This window comes from Dendrobates tinctorius, unplaced genomic scaffold (genome assembly GCF_039654945.1).
Source record: "Dendrobates tinctorius isolate UK_male_01 unplaced genomic scaffold, ASM3965494v1 ptg000070l, whole genome shotgun sequence".
NCBI classification, from domain to species: domain Eukaryota; kingdom Metazoa; phylum Chordata; class Amphibia; order Anura; family Dendrobatidae; genus Dendrobates; species Dendrobates tinctorius.
The window spans coordinates 30447428-30473395 of record NW_027361738.1 but is presented as its reverse complement, the minus strand read 5'-3'; the positions used below and the strand labels follow the sequence as shown (position 1 = coordinate 30473395).

The window sequence follows — 25968 nt, the reverse complement described above, 5'->3', positions numbered from 1 at the left end:
CGTGGAGCCTACCTACGATGATCCTAGACGCTTCGTCACAGCCGGAGAACTACATAAGCCTGAAGCAAGAAAAGGGGAAAACTAACTGCCCCAGAGCACACCCCAAAGGAAAGACAGCCCCCCACATGTATTGACGGTGAAACAAGATGAAAGCACAAACACAGGCAGGAAAATAGGCAGAGCAAACGATGGGGCCCAAACTAACTAGAAAGGACAGGAAAGGCAAGACACTGTCTGCAATCTGCCAAAAACCTTACAAAAATAATGTCCAACACTTCTGATAACAAAATTAACCCTTAAGTCACTAGACTTCTCCCACTATATCAGCACTCTGAAATATTCTGAGACAGAGCAAAAAGAGGCCAATCTAATAAGGGACAAAAAGCAAATTGGCAAATACAGATAAATAAGAGTGGAAATTCAGCACCACACAAAAAACTGAATAGACCAACAAAATCAAGTGTGAAAATTAGCAGAAAAACTTAGCTTGAGCTGACTGGAACAGAGCTGAGAACCAAGACCTGACAAGCCAGAAGGAATCACCAGCACCAGAATAGGGCGTCGACTGTCTTAAATCCAGTGTGAGATTCCTGAAGTCCAATTGTCATCCTCCTTATCAGGTGGCAGATCTCCACTGATTAAATCAGCCTCACTACCTCCTGTTACCACCAGAGGGAGCCTGGAAGGAGAACTCACAACTGGAAGACCAGAAAATGAACTCACAACAATCGGACTGTAGTATTCAGTTATGAGGTAATACAGGGTTCCAACGGTGGCACCGGCAACAGCGGCGCAGGTCATCTCGTCGCAGTTTCTGACAGGCGGGAATCCAACGGTGGCACTGACAACAGCGGCGCATGCAGGCTCTCAAATCTTTGTCCACGATAAAGCAACAGCCTCCAGGGAAAACAACAGGATGCTGGGCGGTGAGCGGGGGTGCTGCTGTCAACACTCTTAGTCACAAGTCCACACTCAGAACGTGTCACCAAAGGGAGAGTGCCGCGCTCCTCGGTCAGTCCAGCTACTACTCTCAGGGGCTCAGATCTGTCACTGCACAAGCCAGGCCTGCACGCACTAGCGACTGTCTCAGGCTTGTCAAGGGAGTCTCCTCCGGTCACGGAGGCTGGCAGGTCCACGTTTACACAGAGGGCGCTCACCGCGTACTGTTATGAATGAGTCACCGTAGGAGGCAAAAACAGAAATGCTAGCTAAGTCCAGAAAATCAGAGAAGTTGGCAGCTATCGGATTGCAGACCCCTGAACCTATCAACAACAACTAGCAGTAGCCGTGGGGGGTTCCTACGATGCCCTAGACCCCTCGATCACAGCCGGAGAACTGCCTAGCCTAAAGACAGAAAGGGAAATCTAAACTGCCCCAGAGCAGACCCCAAAGCAATAGGCAGCCCCCAACATATAATGATGGTGAAGCAAGATGAAAATACTAACACAGACAGAAAGATAGACTGAGCAAATGATGGGGCCCAAGCTAACTAGATAGGACAGGATAGGAAAGCTGCTGCCTGCAATCCGCGAAAAACCCTATAAAAATAAGAGCCAACAGACTGACAGGGAAAAAGGCCCTGAAGACGCTAGGCTTCAAAAAGACTATGTCAGTACTCAGGTATTTTCTGAAGACAGAGCAAACCGACAAAAAAGGAATTCAGCTCACCCCAGCAGGGAATGGCAGAATCCAGAAAAGCAAGGCAAACTAAAACCAAAACACAAATGCAAAAAGGCAAAGCAGAAAACTTAGCTTTTGAGGAGCAGGAATCAGACTGGTCTCCTAGAATTCCACAGAGAAATCACCAGCGAGGCAGAAAGGCGTCGGCTGCCTTATATCCAGTCAGAGATCCCAGTCATCCTCTCCCAGCTCAGGTGCTTGGTAATCATCCTCACTACCTTCCTTCACCAGAAGAGGGAGTTCATCAGACCTCAATGGTGAAGGGGAAAATGAACTCATAACAGCGTACTGTCGGTCTGTCTTGGTCCTCAGCAGGAGTGCTCTTTTGAGTATATGGTCACTCTTGGGCAGAGCGAGTGCGGTACTCACTGTCTCCTAGTGTACAGCCCCTGGCTTAGCTCCGCTCTGCTGGCACGGCTCCGCACACTCCGCTCTGCTGACACAGCTAATTCCCCGCAGCACCACAGCTCCTATTCCGGACAGCAGCATCACAGCCTGTCAGAGGGCCAGCACTCTCAGAAGGGGGAAGCAAAGCGCGCTCTCTCTTCTCTGCACGCTGTACTTACTTGGCGCCAACTCCTGCTGCAGCATGCGCTTTTTCTTCTTATCCCCTTGTGTCAGCGTGCTCTCTCCAGGCTCTCCCTGCCGCCTCCTGTCAGCTGGAAACTCCGTCTCTCCTTTCCTTTCCTTCCCTCCTACAGCAGGGGAAGGTCCAACTCCCTCAGGCTTCCCCCCAGAAAAAGATGCAGCCCCTTCAGTTCCGGACCAGGTATGGAGGTACCCACGGTCCGGTCCAGCTCCTTACACGTGCACCCTCTGTGCCATAGATTCGCCACCACTGGCCTAGGCCATCTTTGTACATCTACTGTAGAACAAAATTCTTTTTTTTCAGATTCTCAGAGTTTAGTGCCATGTTGAACTTCCAGTGACCAGTATGAGTTAGTGAGAGCGATGACACCAAATTTTCTCCCCACTCACACCTCAGACCTTGTAAGACTAATGAGTCACATGAAACTGGGGAAGGAAAAAGGCTAATTGGGCACAATTTGGCCATTTTCAATTTCACAAACTTACACCGTTATACATGCTGTACATACTGACCACTTTACATTGTAACAAAGTGTCAGATCTTCAGTGTCGTCCCATGAAAAGATAAAATATTTATAAAAATGTGAGGGGTGTACTCACTTGTGTGACACACTGTATGTAAAATAACTGGCTGTATGCACTTCAGGCTTTTGAACATCTTTTAACGACTTCAGGTTTCTAATAATGCCAAGGGGTTAAAAGACATCACATATCCTTTCTTCTGGCGTTTTCCACTCTGAAGACTCTCTGACCTTTAAAATACAAGCGAATGGGAAAGCTCGAAAGACGCCCGATTCCTTTTGGAACATTCTGCCATTGTTCTGCTTATAAAACAAACCAGCTAGCAGTTTCTTCATTATTCAAGGGAGTTAAAAAATGACTGGAAAATAACAGAAAAAAAAGTTACAAAAACCATGGAAAAACAGAACAAATTAAATAAAAAACTCTAGTGCCAAAGTCGTTGGAAAAATACTCATGGAATGACAAAAAACAAAGACAAAACGCCAGTTTCCTGGAGTGTCTTCTGCCTGAAAACCTTGTCAGCTTCACCTGATTGTAAAAGATGTCTTTTGCACACAACCTTAAAGCAGAAGAAAAAGCCCGAGACCAGAATGTAGCAAAAAATCTTTAAAAAATAAAATAAAATTATGTATTTCTTTTATGGAGACTCTGCATGCTCTAGGTATATTTTTTCCAGAGAATATAAAAACTATCAGTAGTAGTCAGATATAATTGATGTAGTCTTGCACAGCAATTGGGGGGGGGGTGTGTGGAAATCCTTTATGTGGGGGCATTCAGGTGGAGGCGTGAAGAGCCCCTGTGTGTGGGGGCATTCAGGTGGAGGCGTGAAGAGCCCCTGTGTATGGGGGCATTCAGGTGAAGGCGTGAAGAGCCCCTGTGTGTGGGGGCAGTCAGGTAGAGGTGTGAGGAGCCCCTATATGTGGGGGCAGTCAGGTGGTGTGAGGAGCCCTGTATGTGGGCGCAGTAATGTGGAGGTGGGAGGAGTCCTTGTATGTGGGGGCAGTCAGGTGGTGTGAGGAGCCCCTGTATGTGGGGGCAGTCAGGTGGAGGTGTGAGGAGCCCCTGTATGTGGGGGCAGTCAGGTGGAGGTGTGAGGAGCCCCTGTATGTGGGGGCAGTCAGGTGGAGGTGTGAGGAGCCCCTGTGGGTGGGGGCAGTCAGGTGGAGGTGTGAGGAGCCCCTGTAGGTGGGGGCAGTCAGGTGGAGGTGTGAGGAGCCCCTGCAGGTGGGGGCAGGCAGGCAGGTGGAGGTGTGAGGAGCCCCTGTAGGTGGGGGCAGTCAGGTGGAGGTGTGAGGAGCCCCTGCAGGTGGGGGCAGTCAGGTGGAGGTGTGAGGAGCCCCTGCAGGTGGGGGCAGGCAGGCAGGTGGAGGTGTGAGGAGCCCCTGTAGGTGGGGGCAGTCAGGTGGAGGTGTGAGGAGCCCCTGCAGGTGGGGGCAGGCAGGCACGTGAAGGTGTGAGGAGCCCCTGTAGGTGGGCGCAGTAATGTGGAGGTGTGAGGAGCCCCTGTGGATGGGGGCAGTCAGGTGGAGGTGTGAGGAGCTCCTGTGTGTGGGGGCAGTCAGGTGGAGGTGTGAGGAGCCCCTGTAGGTGGGGGCAGTCAGGTGGAGGTGTGAGGAGCCCCTGTAGGTGGGGGCAGTCCGGTGGAGGTGTGAGGAGCCCCTGTAGGTGGGGGCAGTCAGGTGGAGGTGTGAGGAGCCCCTGTAGGTGGGGGCAGTCAGGTGGAGGTGTGAGGAGCCCCTGTAGGTGGGGGCAGTCAGGTGGAGGTGTGAGGAGCCCCTGTAGGTGGGGGCAGTCAGGTGGAGGTGTGAGGAGCCCCTGCAGGTGGGGGCAGGCAGGCAGGTGGAGGTGTGAGGAGCCCCTGTAGGTGGGGAAAGTCAGGTGGAGGTGTGAGGAGCCCCTGCAGGTGGGGGCAGGCAGGCAGGTGGAGGTGTGAGGAGCCCCTGTAGGTGGGGGCAGGCAGGTGGAGGTGTGAGGAGCCCCTGTAGGTGGGGGCAGGCAGGTGGAGGTGTGAGGAGCCCCTGTAGGTGGGGGCAGGCAGGTGGAGGTGTGAGGAGCCCCTGTAGGTGGGGGCAGGCAGGCAGGTGGAGGTGTGAGGAGCGTGGAGGTGTGAGGAGCCCCTGTAGGTGGGGGCAGGCAGGTGGAGGTGTGAGGAGCCCCTGTAGGTGGGGGCAGTCAGGTGGAGGTGTGAGGAGCCCCTGCAGGTGGGGGCAGGCAGGCAGGTGGAGGTGTGAGGAGCCCCTGTAGGTGGGGGAAGGCAGGCAGGTGGAGGTGTGAGGAGCCCCTGTAGGTGGGGGCAGGCAGGCAGGTGGAGGTGTGAGGAGCCCCTGTAGGTGGGGGCAGGCAGGCAGAGGTGTGAGGAGCCCCTGTAGGTGGGGGCAGGCAGGTGGAGGTGTGAGGAGCCCCTGTAGGTGGGGGCAGTCAGGTGGAGGTGTGAGGAGCCCCTGCAGGTGGGGGCAGGCAGGCAGGTGGAGGTGTGAGGAGCCCCTGTAGGTGGGGGCAGGCAGGCAGGTGGAGGTGTGAGGAGCCCCTGTAGGTGGGGGCAGGCAGGTGGAGGTGTGAGGAGCCCCTGCAGGTGGGGGCAGGCAGGCAGGTGGAGGTGTGAGGAGCCCGTGGAGGTGTGAGGAGCCCCTGTAGGTGGGGGCAGGCAGGCAGGTGGAGGTGTGAGGAGCCCCTGTAGGTGGGGGCAGGCAGGTGGAGGTGTGAGGAGCCCCTGTAGGTGGGGGCAGTCAGGTGGAGGTGTGAGGATCCCCTGCAGGTGGGGGCAGGCAGGCAGGTGGAGGTGTGAGGAGCCCCTGTAGGTGGGGGCAGTCAGGTGGAGGTGTGAGGAGCCCCTGCAGGTGGGGGCAGGCAGGCAGGTGGAGGTGTGAGGAGCCCCTGTAGGTGGGGGCAGGCAGGTGGAGGTGTGAGGAGCCCCTGTAGGTGGGGGCAGGCAGGTGGAGGTGTGAGGAGCCCCTGCAGGTGGGGGCAGGCAGGCAGGTGGAGGTGTGAGGAGCCCCTGTAGGTGGGGGCAGGCAGGTGGAGGTGTGAGGAGCCCCTGTGGGTGGGGGCAGTCAGGTGGAGGTGTGAGGAGCCCCTGTGGGTGGGGGCAGGCAGGTGGAGGTGTGAGGAGCCCCTGTAGGTGGGGGCAGGCAGGTGGAGGTGTGAGGAGCCCCTGCAGGTGGGGGCAGGCAGGCAGGTGGAGGTGTGAGGAGCCCGTGGAGGTGTGAGGAGCCCCTGTAGGTGGGGGCAGGCAGGCAGGTGGAGGTGTGAGGAGCCCCTGTAGGTGGGGGCAGGCAGGTGGAGGTGTGAGGAGCCCCTGTAGGTGGGGGCAGGCAGGTGGAGGTGTGAGGAGCCCCTGTAGGTGGGGGCAGTCAGGTGGAGGTGTGAGGAGCCCCTGCAGGTGGGGGCAGGCAGGCAGGTGGAGGTGTGAGGAGCCCCTGTAGGTGGGGGCAGTCAGGTGGAGGTGTGAGGAGCCCCTGCAGGTGGGGGCAGGCAGGCAGGTGGAGGTGTGAGGAGCCCCTGTAGGTGGGGGCAGGCAGGTGGAGGTGTGAGGAGCCCCTGTAGGTGGGGGCAGGCAGGTGGAGGTGTGAGGAGCCCCTGCAGGTGGGGGCAGGCAGGCAGGTGGAGGTGTGAGGAGCCCCTGTAGGTGGGGGCAGTCAGGTGGCGGTGTGAGGAGCCCCTGTGGGTGGGGGCAGTCAGGTGGAGGTGTGAGGAGCCCCTGTGGGTGGGGGCAGTCAGGTGGAGGTGTGAGGAGCCCCTGTGGGTGGGGGCAGTCAGGTGGAGGTGTGAGGAGCCCCTGTGGGTGGGGGCAGTCAGGTGGAGGTGTGAGGAGCCCCTGTAGGTGGGGGCAGGCAGGTGGAGGTGTGAGGAGCCCCTGCAGGTGGGGGCAGGCAGGCAGGTGGAGGTGTGAGGAGCCCCTGTAGGTGGGGGCAGGCAGGCAGGTGGAGGTGTGAGGAGCCCCTGTGGGTGGGGGCAGTCAGGTGGAGGTGTGAGGAGCCCCTGTGGGTGGGGGCAGGCAGGTGGAGGTGTGAGGAGCCCCTGTGGGTGGGGGCAGGCAGGTGGAGGTGTGAGGAGCCCCTGTAGGTGGGGGCAGGCAGGCAGGTGGAGGTGTGAGGAGCCCCTGCAGGTGGGGGCAGGCAGGCAGGTGGAGGTGTGAGGAGCCCCTGTAGGTGGGGGCAGGCAGGTGGAGGTGTGAGGATCCCCTGTAGGTGGGGGCAGTCAGGTGGAGGTGTGAGGAGCCCCTGCAGGTGGGGGCAGGCAGGCAGGTGGAGGTGTGAGGAGCCCGTGGAGGTGTGAGGAGCCCCAGTAGGTGGGGGAAGGCAGGCAGGTGGAGGTGTGAGGAGCCCCTGTAGGTGGGGGCAGGCAGGTGGAGGTGTGAGGAGCCCCTGTAGGTGGGGGCAGTCAGGTGGAGGTGTGAGGAGCCCCTGCAGGTGGGGGCAGGCAGGCAGGTGGAGGTGTGAGGAGCCCCTGTAGGTGGGGGCAGGCAGGCAGGTGGAGGTGTGAGGAGCCCCTGTAGGTGGGGGCAGGCAGGCAGGTGGAGGTGTGAGGAGCCCCTGCAGGTGGGGGCAGGCAGGCAGGTGGAGGTGTGAGGAGCCCCTGTAGGTGGGGGCAGGCAGGCAGGTGGAGGTGTGAGGAGCCCCTGTAGGTGGGGGCAGTCAGGTGGAGGTGTGAGGAGCCCCTGCAGGTGGGGGCAGGCAGGCAGGTGGAGGTGTGAGGAGCCCCTGTAGGTGGGGGCAGTCAGGTGGAGGTGTGAGGAGCCCCTGTGGGTGGGGGCAGTCAGGTGGAGGTGTGAGGAGCCCCTGTGTGTGGGGGCAGTCAGGTGGAGGTGTGAGGAGCCCCTGTAGGTGGGGGCAGGCAGGTGGAGGTGTGAGGAGCCCCTGCAGGTGGGGGCAGGCAGGCAGGTGGAGGTGTGAGGAGCCCCTGTAGGTGGGGGCAGTCAGGTGGAGGTGTGAGGAGCCCCTGTGGGTGGGGGCAGTCAGGTGGAGGTGTGAGGAGCCCCTGTGGGTGGGGGCAGTCAGGTGGAGGTGTGAGGAGCCCCTGTGGGTGGGGGCAGTCAGGTGGAGGTGTGAGGAGCCCCTGTGGGTGGGGGCAGGCAGGTGGAGGTGTGAGGAGCCCATGTGGGTGGGGGCAGGCAGGTGGAGGTGTGAGGAGCCCCTGTAGGTGGGGGCAGGCAGGCAGGTGGAGGTGTGAGGAGCCCCTGTAGGTGGGGGCAGGCAGGCAGGTGGAGGTGTGAGGAGCCCCTGTAGGTGGGGGCAGTCAAGTGGAGATGTGAGGAGCCCCTGTGGGTGGGGGCAGTCAGGTGGAGGTGTGAGGAGCCCCTGTGGGTGGGGGCAGTCAGGTGGAGGTGTGAGGAGCCCCTGTGGGTGGGGGCAGTCAGGTGGAGGTGTGAGGAGCCCCTGTAGGTGGGGGCAGGCAGGCAGGTGGAGGTGTGAGGAGCCCCTGTAGGTGGGGGCAGTCAAGTGGAGATGTGAGGAGCCCCTGTGGGTGGGGGCAGTCAGGTGGAGGTGTGAGGAGCCCCTGTGGGTGGGGGCAGTCAGGTGGAGGTGTGAGGAGCCCCTGCAGGTGGGGGCAGGCAGGCAGGTGGAGGTGTGAGGAGCCCCTGTAGGTGGGGGCAGGCAAGTGGAGGTGTGAGGAGCCCCTGTAAGTGGGGGCAGGCAGGCAGGTGGAGGTGAGGAGCCCCTGTAGGTGGGGGCAGTCAGGTGGAGGTGTGAGGAGCCCCTGCAGGTGGCTGCAGGCAGGCAGGTGGAGGTGTGAGGAGCCCCTGTAGGTGGGGGCAGTCAGGTGGAGGTGTGAGGAGCCCCTGTAGGTGGGGGCAGTCAGGTGGAGGTGTGAGGAGACCCTGTGGGTGGGGGCAGTCAGGTGGAGGTGTGAGGAGCCCCTGTGGGTGGGGGCAGTCAGGTGGAGGTGTGAGGAGCCCCTGTAGGTGGGGGCAGGCAGGTGGAGGTGTGAGGAGCCCCTGTAGGTGGGGGCAGGCAGGTGGAGGTGTGAGGAGCCCCTGTAGGTGGGGGCAGGCAGGTGGAGGTGTGAGGAGCCCCTGCAGGTGGGGGCAGGCAGGCAGGTGGAGGTGTGAGGAGCCCCTGTAGGTGGGGGCAGTCAGGTGGAGGTGTGAGGAGCCCCTGTGGGTGGGGGCAGTCAGGTGGAGGTGTGAGGAGCCCCTGTGGGTGGGGGCAGGCAGGTGGAGGTGTGAGGAGCCCCTGTAGGTGGGGGCAGGCAGGTGGAGGTGTGAGGAGCCCCTGCAGGTGGGGGCAGGCAGGCAGGTGGAGGTGTGAGGAGCCCGTGGAGGTGTGAGGAGCCCCTGTAGGTGGGGGCAGGCAGGCAGGTGGAGGTGTGAGGAGCCCCTGTAGGTGGGGGCAGGCAGGTGGAGGTGTGAGGAGCCCCTGTAGGTGGGGGCAGGCAGGTGGAGGTGAGGAGCCCCTGCAGGTGGGGGCAGGCAGGCAGGTGGAGGTGTGAGGAGCCCCTGTAGGTGGGGGCAGTCAGGTGGAGGTGTGAGGATCCCCTGCAGGTGGGGGCAGGCAGGCAGGTGGAGGTGTGAGGAGCCCCTGTAGGTGGGGGCAGTCAGGTGGAGGTGTGAGGAGCCCCTGTAGGTGGGGGCAGTCAGGTGGAGGTGTGAGGAGCCCCTGTGGGTGGGGGCAGTCAGGTGGAGGTGTGAGGAGCCCCTGTGGGTGGGGGCAGGCAGGTGGAGGTGTGAGGAGCCCCTGTAGGTGGGGGCAGTCAGGTGGAGGTGTGAGGAGCCCCTGTAGGTGGGGGCAGTCAGGTGGAGGTGTGAGGAGACCCTGTGGGTGGGGGCAGTCAGGTGGAGGTGTGAGGAGCCCCTGTAGGTGGGGGCAGGCAGGTGGAGGTGTGAGGAGCCCCTGTAGGTGGGGGCAGGCAGGTGGAGGTGTGAGGAGCCCCTGTAGGTGGGAGTAGTGAGCTCCTTCCCTCCACGCTCCCAGCAGCCTGTCTGCCGTCCGTGTGTACCGTCTTCCCCTCCCTTTACTACTCAGCCATTTACTCTGGTGACTGACAGCTCCCACGACCAATCGTAAAGCAGGAATGTCGCGGCCCCCTCCCCCTGTGTTCCCATGCCTGGGGGGCTGTGCCCTGCTCCCCTCCCTCCTCTTTGTATCAAACATCCGGGTTTCCCTCCTGGCTCCTCTCTCATTACATTTTCGGAGCCATTTTGGAGAGTTGCGAGTATTTGGGATATTGGGGAGGCGCTCTCCTCCCCTCTGTGGATTCTGTCACAGTGAAGTTTGGGCTCCTGTGTGTCCGCCCCTCCCTCCCCGTGTAATCTGCTTGCTGCAGAAGGTGGAGTCGTCCTGGCAGGGGGGGAGCCACTACTGCTGCTGTTTGATCTGCCTGGGCTCCACATTCACACACAGTTCATTCCCACGGATCCAACGTTACACGCCCCCCTTCCTTGTTGCCCACGCGTGGGTGATCCCGGCTTCTGTGTGGGGCTGCCTGGCGGCTGGAGACACATGTAACCGACGTGAGGGAATTCTCGCTCGGATGGGATTGTATGTGGCGGTGGTGCATGGGCTGTGAGACCTCCAGCTCCTGGGAATATGGGGGCTCTGGGACTGACTTGTGCGCTTCTTCTGGCAACTTTCTGCGCAGGTAAGAAGGGGCAGCGTGGGGCCATGTGCTCCTCCGTGGGGTCCTGGCTGTGCCTAGATATCTGTGCTCTGAGAACTTTAACCTGCTCTCCAAACTCCTCCTAACCCCTCTCTGCTCCATGTCCCCTGTAATCTGGGCTTCTCCAGGGCGATGGGATCCGGTTAATCCTAATCCGTGGAATCGCTCGGAGCCTTCACGTTCCAGGATTCCGACCCATGGTCACCGTGTGGTTGTGACGGGGGCGGTACCGGCACGCTGTAGGGACTGGCCGGGATCGCTCCCATTAATCATTGCTTTATGGGATATTGGGTTTTATGGGCTTTTCCCTCTTGGGGCAGAGGGGCAAAGGTTCAGGTCACTACCCTTTATTGAAATACCCTAGCCAAGGCAAAGTGGGCCGTTAACGCCCCCCTGGCACCCAGTCCGCTAGGTACACGCCACAGCTGCTACGCCCCCCTAGAATTCGCCTAAAAAATAATCTGTCTATTCGATCCGTTACATTTCTGTCCAGATTTTCTTTCTTCCGGGAAGTTTTCCGGGAATGACGGCCGCGTCTTTGTATATTGTGCACGTGTCTGGGATTTTATTTCCAATTATTCCTCTAATCTAGGACACACGTGCGGTCAGCCTATTACCAGGCTAAATCCTGATTATGGCACCGGTGGAAGAAGCCTTAACGACATAGGGGACCCCTGTCTCCTGTTAGTATGGTGCACGGTTTACAAAAGTATCCATCTATATAGTAGCCATTATGGGGGCAGGCAGGTTTTTGGACTTCCTGTTAGTAGCCCTTCTCTCCTGGATGGAAGGGCTGCTTCCAGAGAACAATAGTGTACATTGCCCTGCACAATCCAGGGTTTGGAGTCCTTAGAATAAGGTTTTGGGGTGCTGTGGGCAGATGCTCGTAGGGAAGGGTTGTGATGCCCCTTGGCCATTTTTATGATAGGGCTCATTTTTGGCTTTGATTTGTGACTTGTGTAGCTACATTGCAGTAAAATAAACCTTCCCCTCCCACAAGTCGGTGTCGTCCTGTGTACACAGCCGCTTCCATGTGTGTAACACGCCGAGCATTGTGTGCCATACTGGCTCATCGGTGCCCGGTGGTGGCCAGCCTTCCATGAAGGGTGCCGTGCTCCATCTACACGTGTGTCTCGTCTGTACAGGCACATAGACCATGTAACGTATGGATCTGATACTGAGGGTTGTCGCTGGAGCCGACGGCATGGCGTGTCCTTATTATACCTCACATAACCCCTGTAGTATGTAGAGCCGTGCAGGAAGCGTGCCCATCTGGCTGCCTATACTAGCCGTGGAAATGGCAGGGCGTTGGTGAAAATCCACACCAGATCGCATGTAAATACTGTATCTATATACATATATGTAGTGTGGATGTGCATATGACATATAATCCATATCCGACTTACTCATGCAATGTCTCATTCATTACAAGTCTACCCCCTCCCCTCCTATTGCCAAAGTGGCTAATGCAATTTCTCCAGACCCCAGACTGGTCCAAGGCTGCTTTAGGGTTGGGGGATTGCAGCCCCCCCTATTAATGATGACTGCTGGAGGGGGATGGGAGGGGTGGGAGTCTAGGAGAGAAACTGATCTCTTCTATGGTTGGCAAACAATCTGTAACCTCCATCCCTGAGAAGCTAGAATGTCCTTATCTGACAGACATAGGAGCCTTTCCTTCTTCCAAGGCATGGCAGAAGAAGCCCTTCATACGGGGAAGAAGTAGCAAAAAATCCCCCCCAAACCTCCATTCTGGGTATCATTTTCCTGCACACACGGGGTTAACCTATATTTGAGCGCATGTACATTGTAACTATTTGTTTAGTGTTTTGTATCCTCTTTATTTTGCATTCTGTTTGTTTGTGTTGGGGATGAGCAGGCTGCTCCTCTATCATTGTGCTGGGTGTATGCGCTGAAGGGCACGGCGTGCCCACCCCTACCCATACTGTGCATTATATTAGATGTATAAATGGGGTGTGTGCCTGGGTCCACACTGGGTTTTGTTTAGGAATGTGGCACGCCAGCTGAAGAGGCAGCGTGCTCCTTCCACCATCTCTCTGTCTCTGTTTTCTTTGTTCAGGGCTCTCATTAAAAATTCAGTGCCAGTGTTTATAACACACACACAACCTGGCACTGTCATGATTCTCATTCTCACTTGAAAACCCCCCCAGGAGATGGGGCACATCGTCAAATACCGTTGGGACAAGATTGGGAGCATTTCCTCCTTGTAGTTTATTTTTTTTTTTATTTGGATATTTTTACGTGTTTATCCTAGCTTTCATTTGGCATGCAATTTTAACGATTGCACGTGTGGGACTTGGGTCCTTGGCAGAACGGACAGGGCACATGTACTGCTTCAGCTAATGCAATATAGTTTGTCTTAAAATGTTGATATTTGAAGGCTGGTCATGGGCACCCAGTGGGCATGGGAGACACGTGATTGTCTGCGGGAGACTCCCTCCATTGGCTTCTATGACTGGCTTCTGATTAAAGTGTTGGGGTCCCATGACCTTTCTCTGACCCTACCTGTCCCCTACAGCTGCAGTCCTTGGGATCAGTGTATGGGGCACAGATATCTGCCACCTATTGTGGCATTTTACTATTGCATTCATGCCTGTTTATGGTTACACCTCCTTGCTGTTGGCATCAATTGCTCGTCAGTCTCTGGAATCCAGTCCTATCTGCAAGTCAATAGTTCAGAAGAGAAGTAAGCTTAAAATTCACATTCTCCATGATGTCCTGTCATTGTTATGTATAATCAGTATATACACAGCTGTAGGAGATGACTGAGTAGCCTGGAAGAAGACAATGCCACTGCTCTGTTGGGTAGGGGCAGAGGAGCTACCTGTGATCTCTTATTTTGTAACATGGACTGTTATTCACTATGACAGTGAAGAGAGCTCTGATTTAAGCAGAGGCGACATGCTGCTCTATTACTGAACTGCAAATCCCAACTGCATTGTATGGGCGAGTTTAAGTTTATGTAATCTTCCATTATTCTCATATCCAGCCTGACATGTTGTTTCTCAGATTGGCTCATATGTGAAGTGGGGTAGTCTATACAGATCAGTGTAAAGTTCACCTCATTCCCCCCAAATCGCTACTGACTGATCAAGGCACAGTCCACCCTAAGACCTCTGAGGGTGTCTGGTACCAAGATATTAGCAGTGGGTTAAAGGGTGCGTCCTCCATGGGTCGGACTTGTTTTATTAGCTCATCCCATGGATGCCCAATCATATTTCGATCTTAACAATTTGGAGTAAAGTTTACCCCTCGAGCTTTTTATGTTCCTCCGACTTGACGTTTGTTTGCAGTGTGGCAGGGGGCATTGTCCTTCTGAAGTGGCTAGTGTGAATTACCCTTTAATGACTATCATCAGTGAATGCCCCAGCCATGAAGTGGTGTGCTTTGTCATGCAATGTTTAGCTAGGTGCTGCATGTCAAAGTATAGCTCCCAAGGGCTGCCCATAGCGTCACAATTACTCTTTATTATCTTGCCTTTTTCTGGTCTTGGTGCCATCTGTTCCCAAGATAAGTGACGTGAACACTTTCGGCTATATTCAGGATGTAAAAGACTGATTCTTCAGACCGGGATATCTTCCTTCTCCGTAGTCTAGTTCCAATGCCCATGTGCTCAGCGTAGGCACGTTCAGCAGTGGTCAACGTCCACATGGGCACTCTTAGGTGTACCGGTGGGGGTTGGGAGAGTTGGCTGCTCCTCATCCAACAGCTGTTTAATGTGTACAGCAAACCTTATTGGGGGAGGGGGTCCTCTTCTGTGACGTCCATAAGTCATAAAGGGTGAAAAAAATGACGGGTTGTCCATTTAGTGTTCTCTTTTCGCGATCGCCCATAACCCAACAATACACAGGGGACAGACGCCTATAAATGTGAATTCTCACGGCGAACTAGTAGCACATGTTTCTATTGCAGGAACTGCAGATCCCAGGAGAATTTTATGTCTCGTGGCTTAATGCTATTTTTAAAATGTCAGCGCAAGAAGTCTATGGATGTGGGTCACAGCCCGTAGGAAATAATCATGTCATTGTGGGCACTGCTGATGACACGGCGCTCTGCTATGTACAAGTCATGGGCTTTTGGATTCAAGCTTGAATGAGTATTGCACGAGGTCTGAAATAGTGGCTGACATCAGTGCTCTTCGGTATTTTTAGGTTTCTAACGAGTTCATCTATTTTCGGTAGCGAGTTTTGATGTTTTTTGAGCGCAGTGTAGGAATGGTGCTGTGATTCATGGTGTTTACACACACTAGGATCGCAGAGGCTGATGATGTCACCGTGGTCCTCCAATCCCAGCAGAACCAGGAGATGAAGGGCTTTAATAGTAACCACAGAGCATGCGTTCCTGCTGTACTGTAAACAAGCCCCGGCCGTGTGTGGCATGTCTTCATTCCATCCATGTGCTCCCCAAGGCACAGCCAGACCAGCAGTCAAAGTTCATGTCGTTACAAGAATGTGTCCTCAGTGTTTCTTTTCATTTAAAATGTCTTCAGAGAGGAAGAGGACTAGAACTCTAGGGCCACCCATAGGAAGTAGCAATCCCAAAAGTTCATATCGACTCTCCAATGACCCCTGTCACATGACCTTGGACAAAAGCCAAAATCCGGAGCGCATTGTCTGCAAATTGAGATTTTGGTTTTGACTTTTGTCCTAAGTTGTTGGAGAGTCGATATTGACTTGTGGCATTGCTACTCCCTATGGGTGGCATTAGAGTTCTCATCCTCTTTGTCTAAGAAGAGACACTTTGCATATTTCCCAGAGGAGCATTGTGGCTTAAGTCTCCTCACCCTGGCATGTCAGGCTTGACACGTTACCCCTTGGATCCCTTTTCATTTATTTTTGACATCCAGTGAGTTGGTATTGTTGTGTTCTTTCTAAAACTATGCCAGACCAGTCCATACTTACATCATGGTTAGGTACCGTATTTTTCGGACCATAAGACGCACTTTTTCCCCAAAATATTTTGGGGGAAAGTGGGGGGTGCGTCTTATGGTCGCAATACACTCACGTCCGACCATGGCTGGAGGCTGGTGTGGGTGCCGCGGGGCTCTGTGGTGTGGTGGTGGCGGCGGGCTGTGCTCCGGTGCAGGGGCAGCGGCTCTCTTAGGCTTCTTTCACACTTCTTTTCAGTTTTTTGTGTCAGGTAAAATCCGCCAAAAAGGCGGAAAAGCGGATCCGTTCCTAACTGATGTGAACGGATGCCACAGGATCCTTTTTTTAATGGATCCGCAGAATGAAGAATTTTAAAGGAACTGCTGGCCGAGAGAGAGAGAGTTTTTATCGTCCGGCAGAAAGGATTACAGGGTTAATTTTCTCCCTGACTTCCTTTCTCCAGGCATGCGCACTGGAAAATGCGGATCCAACAACAAAAAAACGTTGCAAGCTCCGTCCAGGCATGCCGGCGGACGAAAAAAATTTGGCAGATCCTCACAAAAACGGATCCAACGGATGGCCATCCGTCAAGATCCGCCAGTAATGCAACTCAATGGGGAAAAAACGGATCCGCAAAAAAAAATGGCGGATCCGTTTTTTTTCAAAACCTGGCGGATTTTGACTGATGGTCAAAAACAGAAGTGTGAAAGAGGCCTTATAGTGCGAAAAATACGGTAACTTTAGGCATTTAGCTAAACTTCAAATCCTTAAGCCCACTGCCTAGTTTGGTACTTAAAGGGTTATTAGTTTTCAGCTATAGTATGTGGATAACTTAACAGATTGCTGGGGGGGGTCCAACTGCTGGGAGCTGAAGTACAGGGCTCTGCATTGCTCATTCTTGAACAAATAACAATGATAATTACATAACCGCGGTCTCTTCTGACTGTATTTTTGGCAAAAAAGTACAGCACATGACTGCTGCAGCCAATCACTGGACTGACTGATCACACCGCTGAATCCAGTGATTGTGCTGGACTTACGACGTCACCGCTGCAGTCATGTCAGAAAAGAAGGGGAAAGTAATGCCGATTCTGTTATTTCTAGGATTCTATCCCTGGACCCCCAGCACTGAAACAATGTACTGCCACCTTAAGGGTATGTGCACACGTTGCGGATTTGGCCCTGCGGATCCGCAGCTGTTTTCCATGCGGTGTACAGTACCATGTAAACCTATGGAAAACCAAATCCGCTGTGCACATGCTGCGGAAAATTCCGCGCAGATTTGCAGCGGTTTATTTTCCGCAGCATGTCAGTTCTGTTTTACACCTCTTCCATTATAGGAATCCGCAGGTGTAAAAGCGCAGGCGAAATCTGGACAAAATCCACAGGAAATCTGCAGTAAATTCTCCGGTAAAATGCAGGTCATTTTACCTGCGGACTCAGCAAAATCTGCACGGAAAAATCCGCAGCCAAATCCGCAACGTGTGCACATGACCTAAAAAACGAATGCCGCAGAGCGTCCCAATACGTGGAGGTCACGTAATCCTGCCAATAACCTACAGAACATACGGAATACTGAATGTACACTGACTTCCAATGAAGTTGTCCCCAGTCTGCTCCTCTGAGATGGTAAATTTAGATTATTGGGCGCAAGGTCTGATGTGATTGAGGAAAACATATTGGCACTATATAGAGCAAAATAACTCTCTGAGCACCGCACAAACACGTGCCGGAGCTGGTAAATATAGATAGCTCAGTCTTCTTACTTGATGTAATTGTTGGCTTTAGGTCTTTCATCTCGCCTTGGCTCAGCATCCTTGTTATCCACAGGATATGGATTTGTCCATCGCTGATTCTTGGCCTATATACAAGACTTGTGGTTTAAGGGAATTATCAATACTAAACTGTTGTGGAAGGAAATGCATAAAGAATAATCTCTTCCAGACCGTAATATGGAGGGGCTTTCACATTCCCACGTGTGTAGGTTGCCTTACAAAACAGGCTGTTTTTTGTTTTTTTTACCTATTCTTACAGTTTTTCAGAATTTTCAAATATTGTATTTATGGGAAATAAGATTTACAGCTGCCCAATATTCCCTTGGCTGCAGATATTTGGGAGTTGGATTTTCTAGCACACATTATGCAGAACTATTACTTTTTTTTGTTCAGAAGCGTTGTCTATGCTTTTTTTTAATACATTGGAGGGGGGGAGGTGATGCCATGTCTTTACATCAGCCCCATTATAGGCTATGGACATGTTTGGTGCCAACATTGGGATCCTCTCCCAGTGTATACATTGGACGTTTGCAGTGAATACTGATCATCTGTTTGTAGGGCCTACAGTGCTTACATACATCACTTCTAGCTGCGGCAGTGCAGGATATTGCAGTATTTTCCTATTTCCTTCAATGAAACCATGCAGAATTGTTGTCTGTTGCAATTAACTGGATGTGTTGTAGTAAACGGAGCAGCGCATGCCATGGAGGCTGCGGAGCTTGCATAAGTCATGCAGTCCATTCACTCAGCTGATCAGCCGGGGGGAGGTCAAGACATTGATTCCCGCAATCTGATATTGATGGACTGTCATAAAGTGATTGTCCACCACAATATTTTATTGTACCAATGGGCATTTTTTGTTGTCACGTGACTGCTACAGCCAATGGTGAACATTTACAGCTGTAATCAGTGCCGGACTGGCAATTCTGGCAAATGCCCGGAGGGCCTGTCTGGTTGTGGGCTGCCTTGTCGGCTACGTTAACAGAATCGGAGTTCTCAAGACACCCATACTAAGAGTTGTGATAGAGCACAAAGTTGCTGACTCTGTCACTCACTCCAGCAGGCCACAGGTATCATTAGGAATATGTTGTAATTCTTCCTTTCCTCTATCCAGGGTAATATATCCAGTTCATGGGGACAGGGATAACATGGGCGGTGTGATTTCAAATGCCAGGGCTGAATTTCAGCCCCAGTCCGTACCTGGCTGTAATGCTGTTGTCTGAGCCAGAGCAAAAGAACTAGGAGACGATCTGTTCCTGCTCGGATGGAGCATCACTGATCGACTGCAGCGGTCACTTGACTTTCCCTGCCAGAAGAGCTTTGAAGACTGGTTTGGAATACGGGCAACAGTGCAAGAGTCCGGTAGGTAAAAGCTGTTTATAGACCACCATTTCGTAGTAAGGAAAAGTGGACACCCTGATGCCGACGGGTCATCAAGGATCTGATTCCAGAAAATCCTTAAACTTTCACATCCCCTGCTAGAAGGGTAGTGAAACGCATGCAGCTGAGATCCCTCAGACCCAAGCTACAATATGTCAACACATTCCTCATCCATTGTCCTCCATGCCACGTGACTCTAAAGCATTCATCCCCTCATTAAAAGTCAACATGGCCTGTGATATATATTGGCATTCAGAAAGGCCATTTTGTCTATGGCTACCCTGAGGGAATAGCGGAGGAGAAATGTTACAGCTGCCTGGCCCTTGACCCCTGACTGGAGGCCACAGTGAAGGGCTGGGTAATCATTTTCCCTATGATGGCGGGTAGACGTGGCGCTCGCCGGCCTCTGCACCTCCCCTATAAATGTAATGACACGTTTTCTCTTTGGGTTTTTGCAAACATTGCATTCAGTATAATGAAGTGATCTACTTAGGACTCCTGCGAGTAATGGCGACTTTCTGATCTTAACCACAAGGCCATCAATTACACGAATAAGGTGGTTATGGTGTGTAAGTGGCCGACTACACATCAAAATATTCCTTTCACGGCCTCCTCTGTAAAAACAGGCGCTAATGGGAGTAATGTAGAAAATTGCCAAGCTGCATTTACATATACATTAACTTGGAGCGGCTACAAGGCTTTCTGGCTTCAGAGCTGCTTTGGAGGAACAGAGCCAGTAATGTGTTTTTATTACCATACTTTTTAGGGCTCATCTATGAGGTATATTGATCTGTATCACTATTCCCAGGCATGTCACAAAACTTTAGTTGTTGTTTTTTTTTTTTTTTTTGCTGTTGGGAATATATTTTGCATTGAGTTGTAAAGAAACAATGTCAACAAAGTTGGATATTACATAATAGCCACAACTTTAAACCCATATATAGTATGTGTCCTCTTCACATACTGTGCAAATGAACACCTTTGTTAGTCATGTTTTGATCCTTAAAGGGAATCTGTCAGTAGGTTTTTGCTACCTCATCTGAGAGCAGCATAATGTAGGCAAAGAGACCCTGATTCCAGCGATTATTTACTCGGTGCAGCAGTTGTGATACAATCAATGTTCTTACATGCATCATGAAGCAGAGCTCAGAAAGCTGCCCCACCAGGCTCTGCATGTATATTGTCTATTGACATTGAGCTGCTTATCACAGGAGGGGGCGGAGTTGGGACCAGCAAGTTCAGGCCAGCTAGTCAAAGTAATGATATCATCCTAGTGAGAAAACCTTCATTTTAAGTAAACAGCAGCACACAGCCTGACATGTGAAACATAATTGAAATCTGTGTTTTAACCCCTACCTCATGCTGTCCTCAGATCACATAGCAAAAACGCTCTGACCGATTCCCTTTAAGGGTTAGGAGCTTCCTTGCAGTGTCTTCCTGTGTTCCGGTTCCCAAGTTGAGAATATTTGAATATTACTCTACATTATGTAATTGCTAAGGATAGTATTTACACATAGGACGTGAGTCCTTATTTTGCCGAACTATTCTGTTCAATGTTTTTGCAGGAGACGGTTGGGGCACACTCACGCTGGATGCAAATTGAGCAAGAAAAAAAATCTGTTGCATTATACAAGCCCCCCAACGGCAGATGATGCATTCCAACATGCTAAATTCTTTATTTCCGGAGAGAAGCAGCTGCCGGAGGTGTTTGGTAGTTACTTATTCCCCTGCCTCCTTTGATATCACATGCACATTTGGCCAAACATGTATGTGAATGGGGTAGGGGGACATGGGGAATAGATCTCATTTATCTAACAGCTATATTAGGTGTACGACCTGTCAAAATGAGGCATAGATTGGCTAGGTTTGAGAGCTGCTTGTTTATAGGGGAAGCAGATGTAATGGCCATCGGCCAAATAGGCTATCTAAGGTACATGGCCACCTTTACGGCTGCCGATATCAAGGGTTTACGGGTCTTCAGTGCATGCTAACAGCTAGATGGATACCTAAGAGTCTTACTTCGGGTCTCTGCCTTTCCAGAAATTGGGCTCTGTACACGGACCATGAAATCCAGATAAGTTGGTGACATAAAGGGGGTGGGTTTGCTGATTTCACTTGTTTTTCTTCCATTTAGCAAAGCACAAATACCAAAAGGTCCTATAACCAGGCTGGTAAGCCAAATCTCAATTTCCATGACTCTGACTCCACAGCCCTGCCTCAGTAGTGAGCTTGTATATAAAGTGCAGCAGCACAGATCAGAAACAGAACAGACATGTATAGGACATTTCATAACTTCCCAAATTCTTAAGTCATTTACAGCACATCCTGCATTTTACTAATGTACCCAATTTATTATATAGTTTAGGAGTCTGTCCAATCTATACCGACTTTGACTCTGATCCCACTAAAATGGACACCGACTCCACAACCCAGACTCCACAGCACTGCCTATAACACCTCCAAAGCTTTTGGTGTGTTTCCTTTTGGTGTCACCCTTGAAATCCTAAAAACTTTGATCCTGATGAGGGGGGTGTGTTGGTGTCAGACACTCCTGATCCATGAAGAGGAGCCTAATGAATTCGGGAGCATGACATGTACCTCTCTGCAAAACTTAAGTAAGATTTCTGGAACGCCACAACTGCTCATGAATTAGACAAGCTATGGTGTCGCGCCTCGTCCTGCCCTTGCCGTGCCTCGTCCTGCCCCGGCTCTGCCAAAATGGAAACGCTCCTATTCCAAAAATCGCAACATTTTCAGAAACATTTACGGGGGGCTTTCCTTCTTTTCGGCCATTCTGATAGAATCATTCTATTGATTACTATGATGAGAGTGGAAGGTGTGCAATTGTAAATGATTGAAGACCTTAGTTATTCTGTGCTGTGTAGAACACGGTTTAATAGCGGTTTCATGTAGAATCTGCAAAGCACTACTATCCTGCTAAATAAAATGTGATGTGACGGGTGACCCTGGCGGCTTGCTCCTGCCCTGTAACCTATAAGATTAGCAGGGTTCATAGATGTCACAGCCAGAGGAAAGTTCCTCTGAAAAGGCACTGTTCCAGCATAAGAAGATTTCCACTCCGACACCACCTCCTGTTCTCTGCTGACTGCTCCTTCCACCGATCCCAAAGATATGTTTTTGTTATGTGCGTTCAGATGTGCGATAAAGCACAATGCACGGATAGATTCAATGTTTCAGACTGCAGATTTATCAGACTTTCTCACACTATGGACCAATTTTCCATTCATCTCTTGTGTGCTGTTTACTGGAATAAAGCGGCAGCTTCTGATATGATGGATACCGACCTCTTTTTAGGTGATTCCTTATATACCCTTACATTAAAAGGTGATGGCAGTGTTTATGGCATTAGAAGGTATATGTGTCAGCGTCTATACGAGTATACAGGGGGCATTACAGGGCGCTTTTCGTGCAGATATTATAGTGGGGAAAGGTTTTAGTCTTGCGTTTCATACACTTTTAAGTGCGTTTGGAGTAAAATGCATCAAATGAATCAGGAGATTTGGGCTTTAATTGGACACCGTCGGTTGTCTAAAACGCCAAAATATATCTACTTACCAGCCGGTGTGGATTATCTCTAAAATTTACACTCCTTTCTTTCTTTCCTGTTGCTTTCTGTAAATTTGTCACGATTGCAAACTGTGCCCACTCACAAATAACCAAACCCACTTTTTTCTCACTTTTTCAAGAGACATGGAAGGTTGCACATTATTGAGCAAATATTCAAAATTGCGTGTTTTTTTTTGTTTTGTTTTTTTTTCCTCTATATCCAAACCCACCTTTAGGCAAGTTGCCCATCACTTGTTTAAAGGGAATCTGTCACCAGATTGTGCTACCCCCAAATGCAGGGGCAGCGACCCTGATGTGTCACTGACCTTGCTGTAGTTTTCATAAAATCTAACATGGCAACAAGTTTACTAGTGATCTCCTGCTGATGAAACTCCTTTTATAAAAACTACAGCAAGCAGCGCTGTAAGTGAGACCTCACTAGAATCGGGGTCTCTGTCTCTACATTATGCTGTTCTCAGATTATATAGCAAAAACTTAGTGATTGATACCCTTTTAACATTGCAATTCCTCAGAGAAAGAGAGGAGTCCAGCTCATGTTCTCTCAAACCAGTAGCAAAGGAAATGTGACCAACTAGACTCTCTTCATGCGGCCCTTGGGTCTGCTTCCATAATACATTGTCTTTGTTACTATAGTATTTGGTAGCTCAATTCATAAAACACGACCTGATTGTATTACTCTTTTGATTCCGTTGGTCATGCAATGTGTTAGCCAGCGTATGTCCTGTTTCCCCCCCCCCCCCCCCCCCAATTTTTCCACAAAAAACTGGGAAAACTTATTGACTCGAGTATAAGTCTAGGGTGGAAAATGCAGCAGCTACTAGTAAATTTAAAAAATAAAAATAGATACCAATAAAAGTAATTGAGACATCAGTAGGTTAAATGTTTTTGAATATCCATATTGAATCAGGAGCCCCACATAATGTTCCATACAGTTCATAATAGCCCCATAAGGTGCTCCATACGAAATACACCCCATATAATGTTGTACAAAGGTTAATAATGGCCCCATAAGATGCTCCATAGAATAACATGCCCCATATGCTGCTCCATTAAGGTTATGGCCCCATAAGATGTTCCATAGTTTATGCCCCCATAAGATGCTCCATAGATTATGCCCCTATATGCTGCCCCCATAAGATGCTGCCCCCATAAGATGCTCCATAGATTATTCCCCCATATGCTGCCCCCATAAGATGCTTCATAGATTATTCTCCCATATGCTGCCCCTATAAGATGCGCCATAGATTATGCCCCTAAATGCTGCCCCATTAAAATTTGCTCCATAGATTATGCCCCTATATGCTGACCCCATAAGATGCTCCATAGATTATGGCCCCATATGCTGCCCCCATAAGATGCTCCATAGATTATGGCCCCATGTGCTGCTGCCGCTGCTTTAAAAATAAAAAAAGGCATACTCACCTCTCCGTCGCTGGGGGCCAGGTGCCGGTGTCACTGCTGGCACCTGAGATACTCACCTGTCCTGCGTCCATGGCTACTTGCCGATGTCTGGCACATCATCTGTCAGTGACGTTCAGACCGCAGGGCGCGCGGCGTGCACTAACCACGTCACCGCGCCCTCTGCTGTCTGAACGTCACTGACAGATGACGTGCCAGACAGCAGCTAGCAGCCATGGACGCAGGACAGGTGAGTATCGCTATACTTACCCGTCTTAGCGCTGTCTCTTCAGCCCCCAGCTTCTCCGCGATCTCCCTTCCTGCCTTCAGTGGTCACGTGGTACCGCTCATTAAAACTCATGAATATGCGCATATTCATGAGTTTAATGTGCGGTACTATGTGACCACTGAAGGAAGGGAGATCGCGGAGAAGCTGGGGGCTGAAGAGACAGCGCCAGGATGGGTAAGTATGACCTGACACCCCCACCCCCCCTCCCACTCTGACCCCCGGTGTATATGACTCGAATATAAGCTGAGAGGGGGGGACTTTCAGCCCAAAAAAATGGGCTGAAAATCTCGGCTTATATTCGAGTATATACGGTACATTTTTATCCTCTTAATGTACTGTAGTCCTCTTATTATATAACACCGTGATCTCTTCTCTATGTAAAAACAAGAAGTCTCCCCTCTTTGTCATCCCCCGCTTCACCCCCTGGCTCAGCTGCTCCACTCCTCATGCCAGAGACTTTTGCAGTGACTTATGACTCATACAGGGAAAATTGACCTCCTATTTCTACACAGAGCTTAGAAGGATTCGGTGTGTAAAGGGAATCTGTCACCCCATTTTAGTCACCCCATTTTAGTCCTATCAGCTGCCGGCACTGCCATCAGGGGCTTATCTATAGCATTCTGTAATGCTGTAGATAAGCCCCCGATGTAATCTGAAAGATAAGAAAAACAAGTTAGATTATACTCACCCGGGCGTCCGGTCCAGTGGGTGTCGTGGTCCAGTTCGGCGCCTCCCATCTTCTAGCGATGCCATCCTCCTTTTTACTTTTGCCGCAGGTCCGGCGCAGGCGTACTATATCTTCCCTATTGAGGGCAAAGTACTGCATTGTGCAGGCGCCGGACCTCTCTGACCTGTCCCGGAGCCTGCGCACTGCAGTACTTTACTCTGCCCTCAACATGACAGATAAAGTATGCCTGCGCAGAAGTAAGGAAGAGGACATCATCACTAGAAGATGGGAGGGACCGGAACGACCGCGCCCCCCTGAGTATAATCTAACTTGTTCTTCTTCTCTTTCAGGTTACATCGGGGGGGGGGGGGCGCTTATCTACAGCATTACAGAATGCTGTAGATAAGCCCCTGATGGCGGTGCCGGCAGCTAATGGGGCTAAAAATAGGTGACAGATTCCCTTTAATCACGTGATGCTATAGACCTAATGGAAAAGAGAAGAATTATCTGGGTAGAAAGGCAAAATGAGCAATTGTAAGTACACGGTGCTATATAATATGATGACTGCAATATATTAAGAGGATAAAATCTTTGGAAGCGCTTCTTTCGATCGCACGCACCTCATAGACTTTGACCAGATTGTGGTTTAGAAATAGTGAAGAATTTTTTTGCAGGGTCCATTTCCAGAATTAGTTTTGGACTTGGCTCCCTTGTTTGGCATTACATTGGTAGTTTTCAGGTTAATCGCTATCTGACATGGAAGTGTGTTTTGGGCGGGTGGACAGCACCTAAGTTCCCTTGTAAACGCTATTCTTTGGACTATCTTTTTAGAAAGTTCTGTCATTCTGAAACCAGAGCTTTATCGTGCTAAGTTCCTTGGAAAAGTGATGCTATTATGAGCCTGGGATTTGAAGGTCAGAAACTTGCATGTTCTCACTTTGAATCTTTATACTTGAGTTCAAACGCAGCGTGACTCTTCTACATTTAATCCTTTCAATTCTCCAGGCCCTAAAAAAAAAAAAAAAAAAGCAAGACCATGTCCATTTCCTCCTAGCAACCAATCTAAACGAGGTGCCGAGCGTTGAGGTGGCTGTGCAGATGTTTGCCGTTTGCTAGCAGGCTGGCAGATTAATTTCAGAAAATGTGATTGCCGGAATTGGTCGAGACACTTAACAGATGGAAATGCCGCTTTACCACGTTATCTGCAGCCTACCTTAATGTAATGCACATAGTAAAATGCACACGGGATAATGAAAACTCTCTTCTAGATGATATTGTACCTCCGAATTCTGGTAGTCGGGGCCTTCCAGACTCAGATGTGTGGGCAATGCCAGAGGCGGTTTGAGCACTTTGTGCAACCTTTCCCATAGAAAAATCTGGTGAAATTTCAAAACCAGAATCAGTAACGTAGTTTTCGCATGTGCACGTATGACCTTATTGGACCATTTGGTGCAAATTTCACTTTTAAGCCCTAAAATTAATTGACAGCCCAAAAAAGGTCTCAGGTGGTCTTATCATGTATGGACTTCCTCCGTATGTTTTTAGGTTCTACGGCTGGTTTTTATTTTAAATACGATCATTAAAAGGGTTTTCTGGCCT

The 25968-nt window shown here is 51.3% G+C and overlaps 1 protein-coding gene across 2 annotated transcripts in view; it reads left to right on the top strand.

The window, feature by feature from the left end:
- The first annotated feature begins 9869 nt into the window (after window positions 1-9869).
- The window catches only part of ACVR2B (activin A receptor type 2B), a 177597-nt gene continuing 161498 nt past the window's right edge, over window positions 9870-25968 (top strand). For both annotated transcript variants that reach the window (XM_073581540.1, XM_073581541.1), the window contains exon 1: window positions 9870-10368. In XM_073581540.1, the coding sequence (XP_073437641.1) occupies window positions 10317-10368 (52 nt within the window). In that variant the 5' untranslated portion in view covers window positions 9870-10316. The remainder of the gene's footprint in view (window positions 10369-25968) is intronic.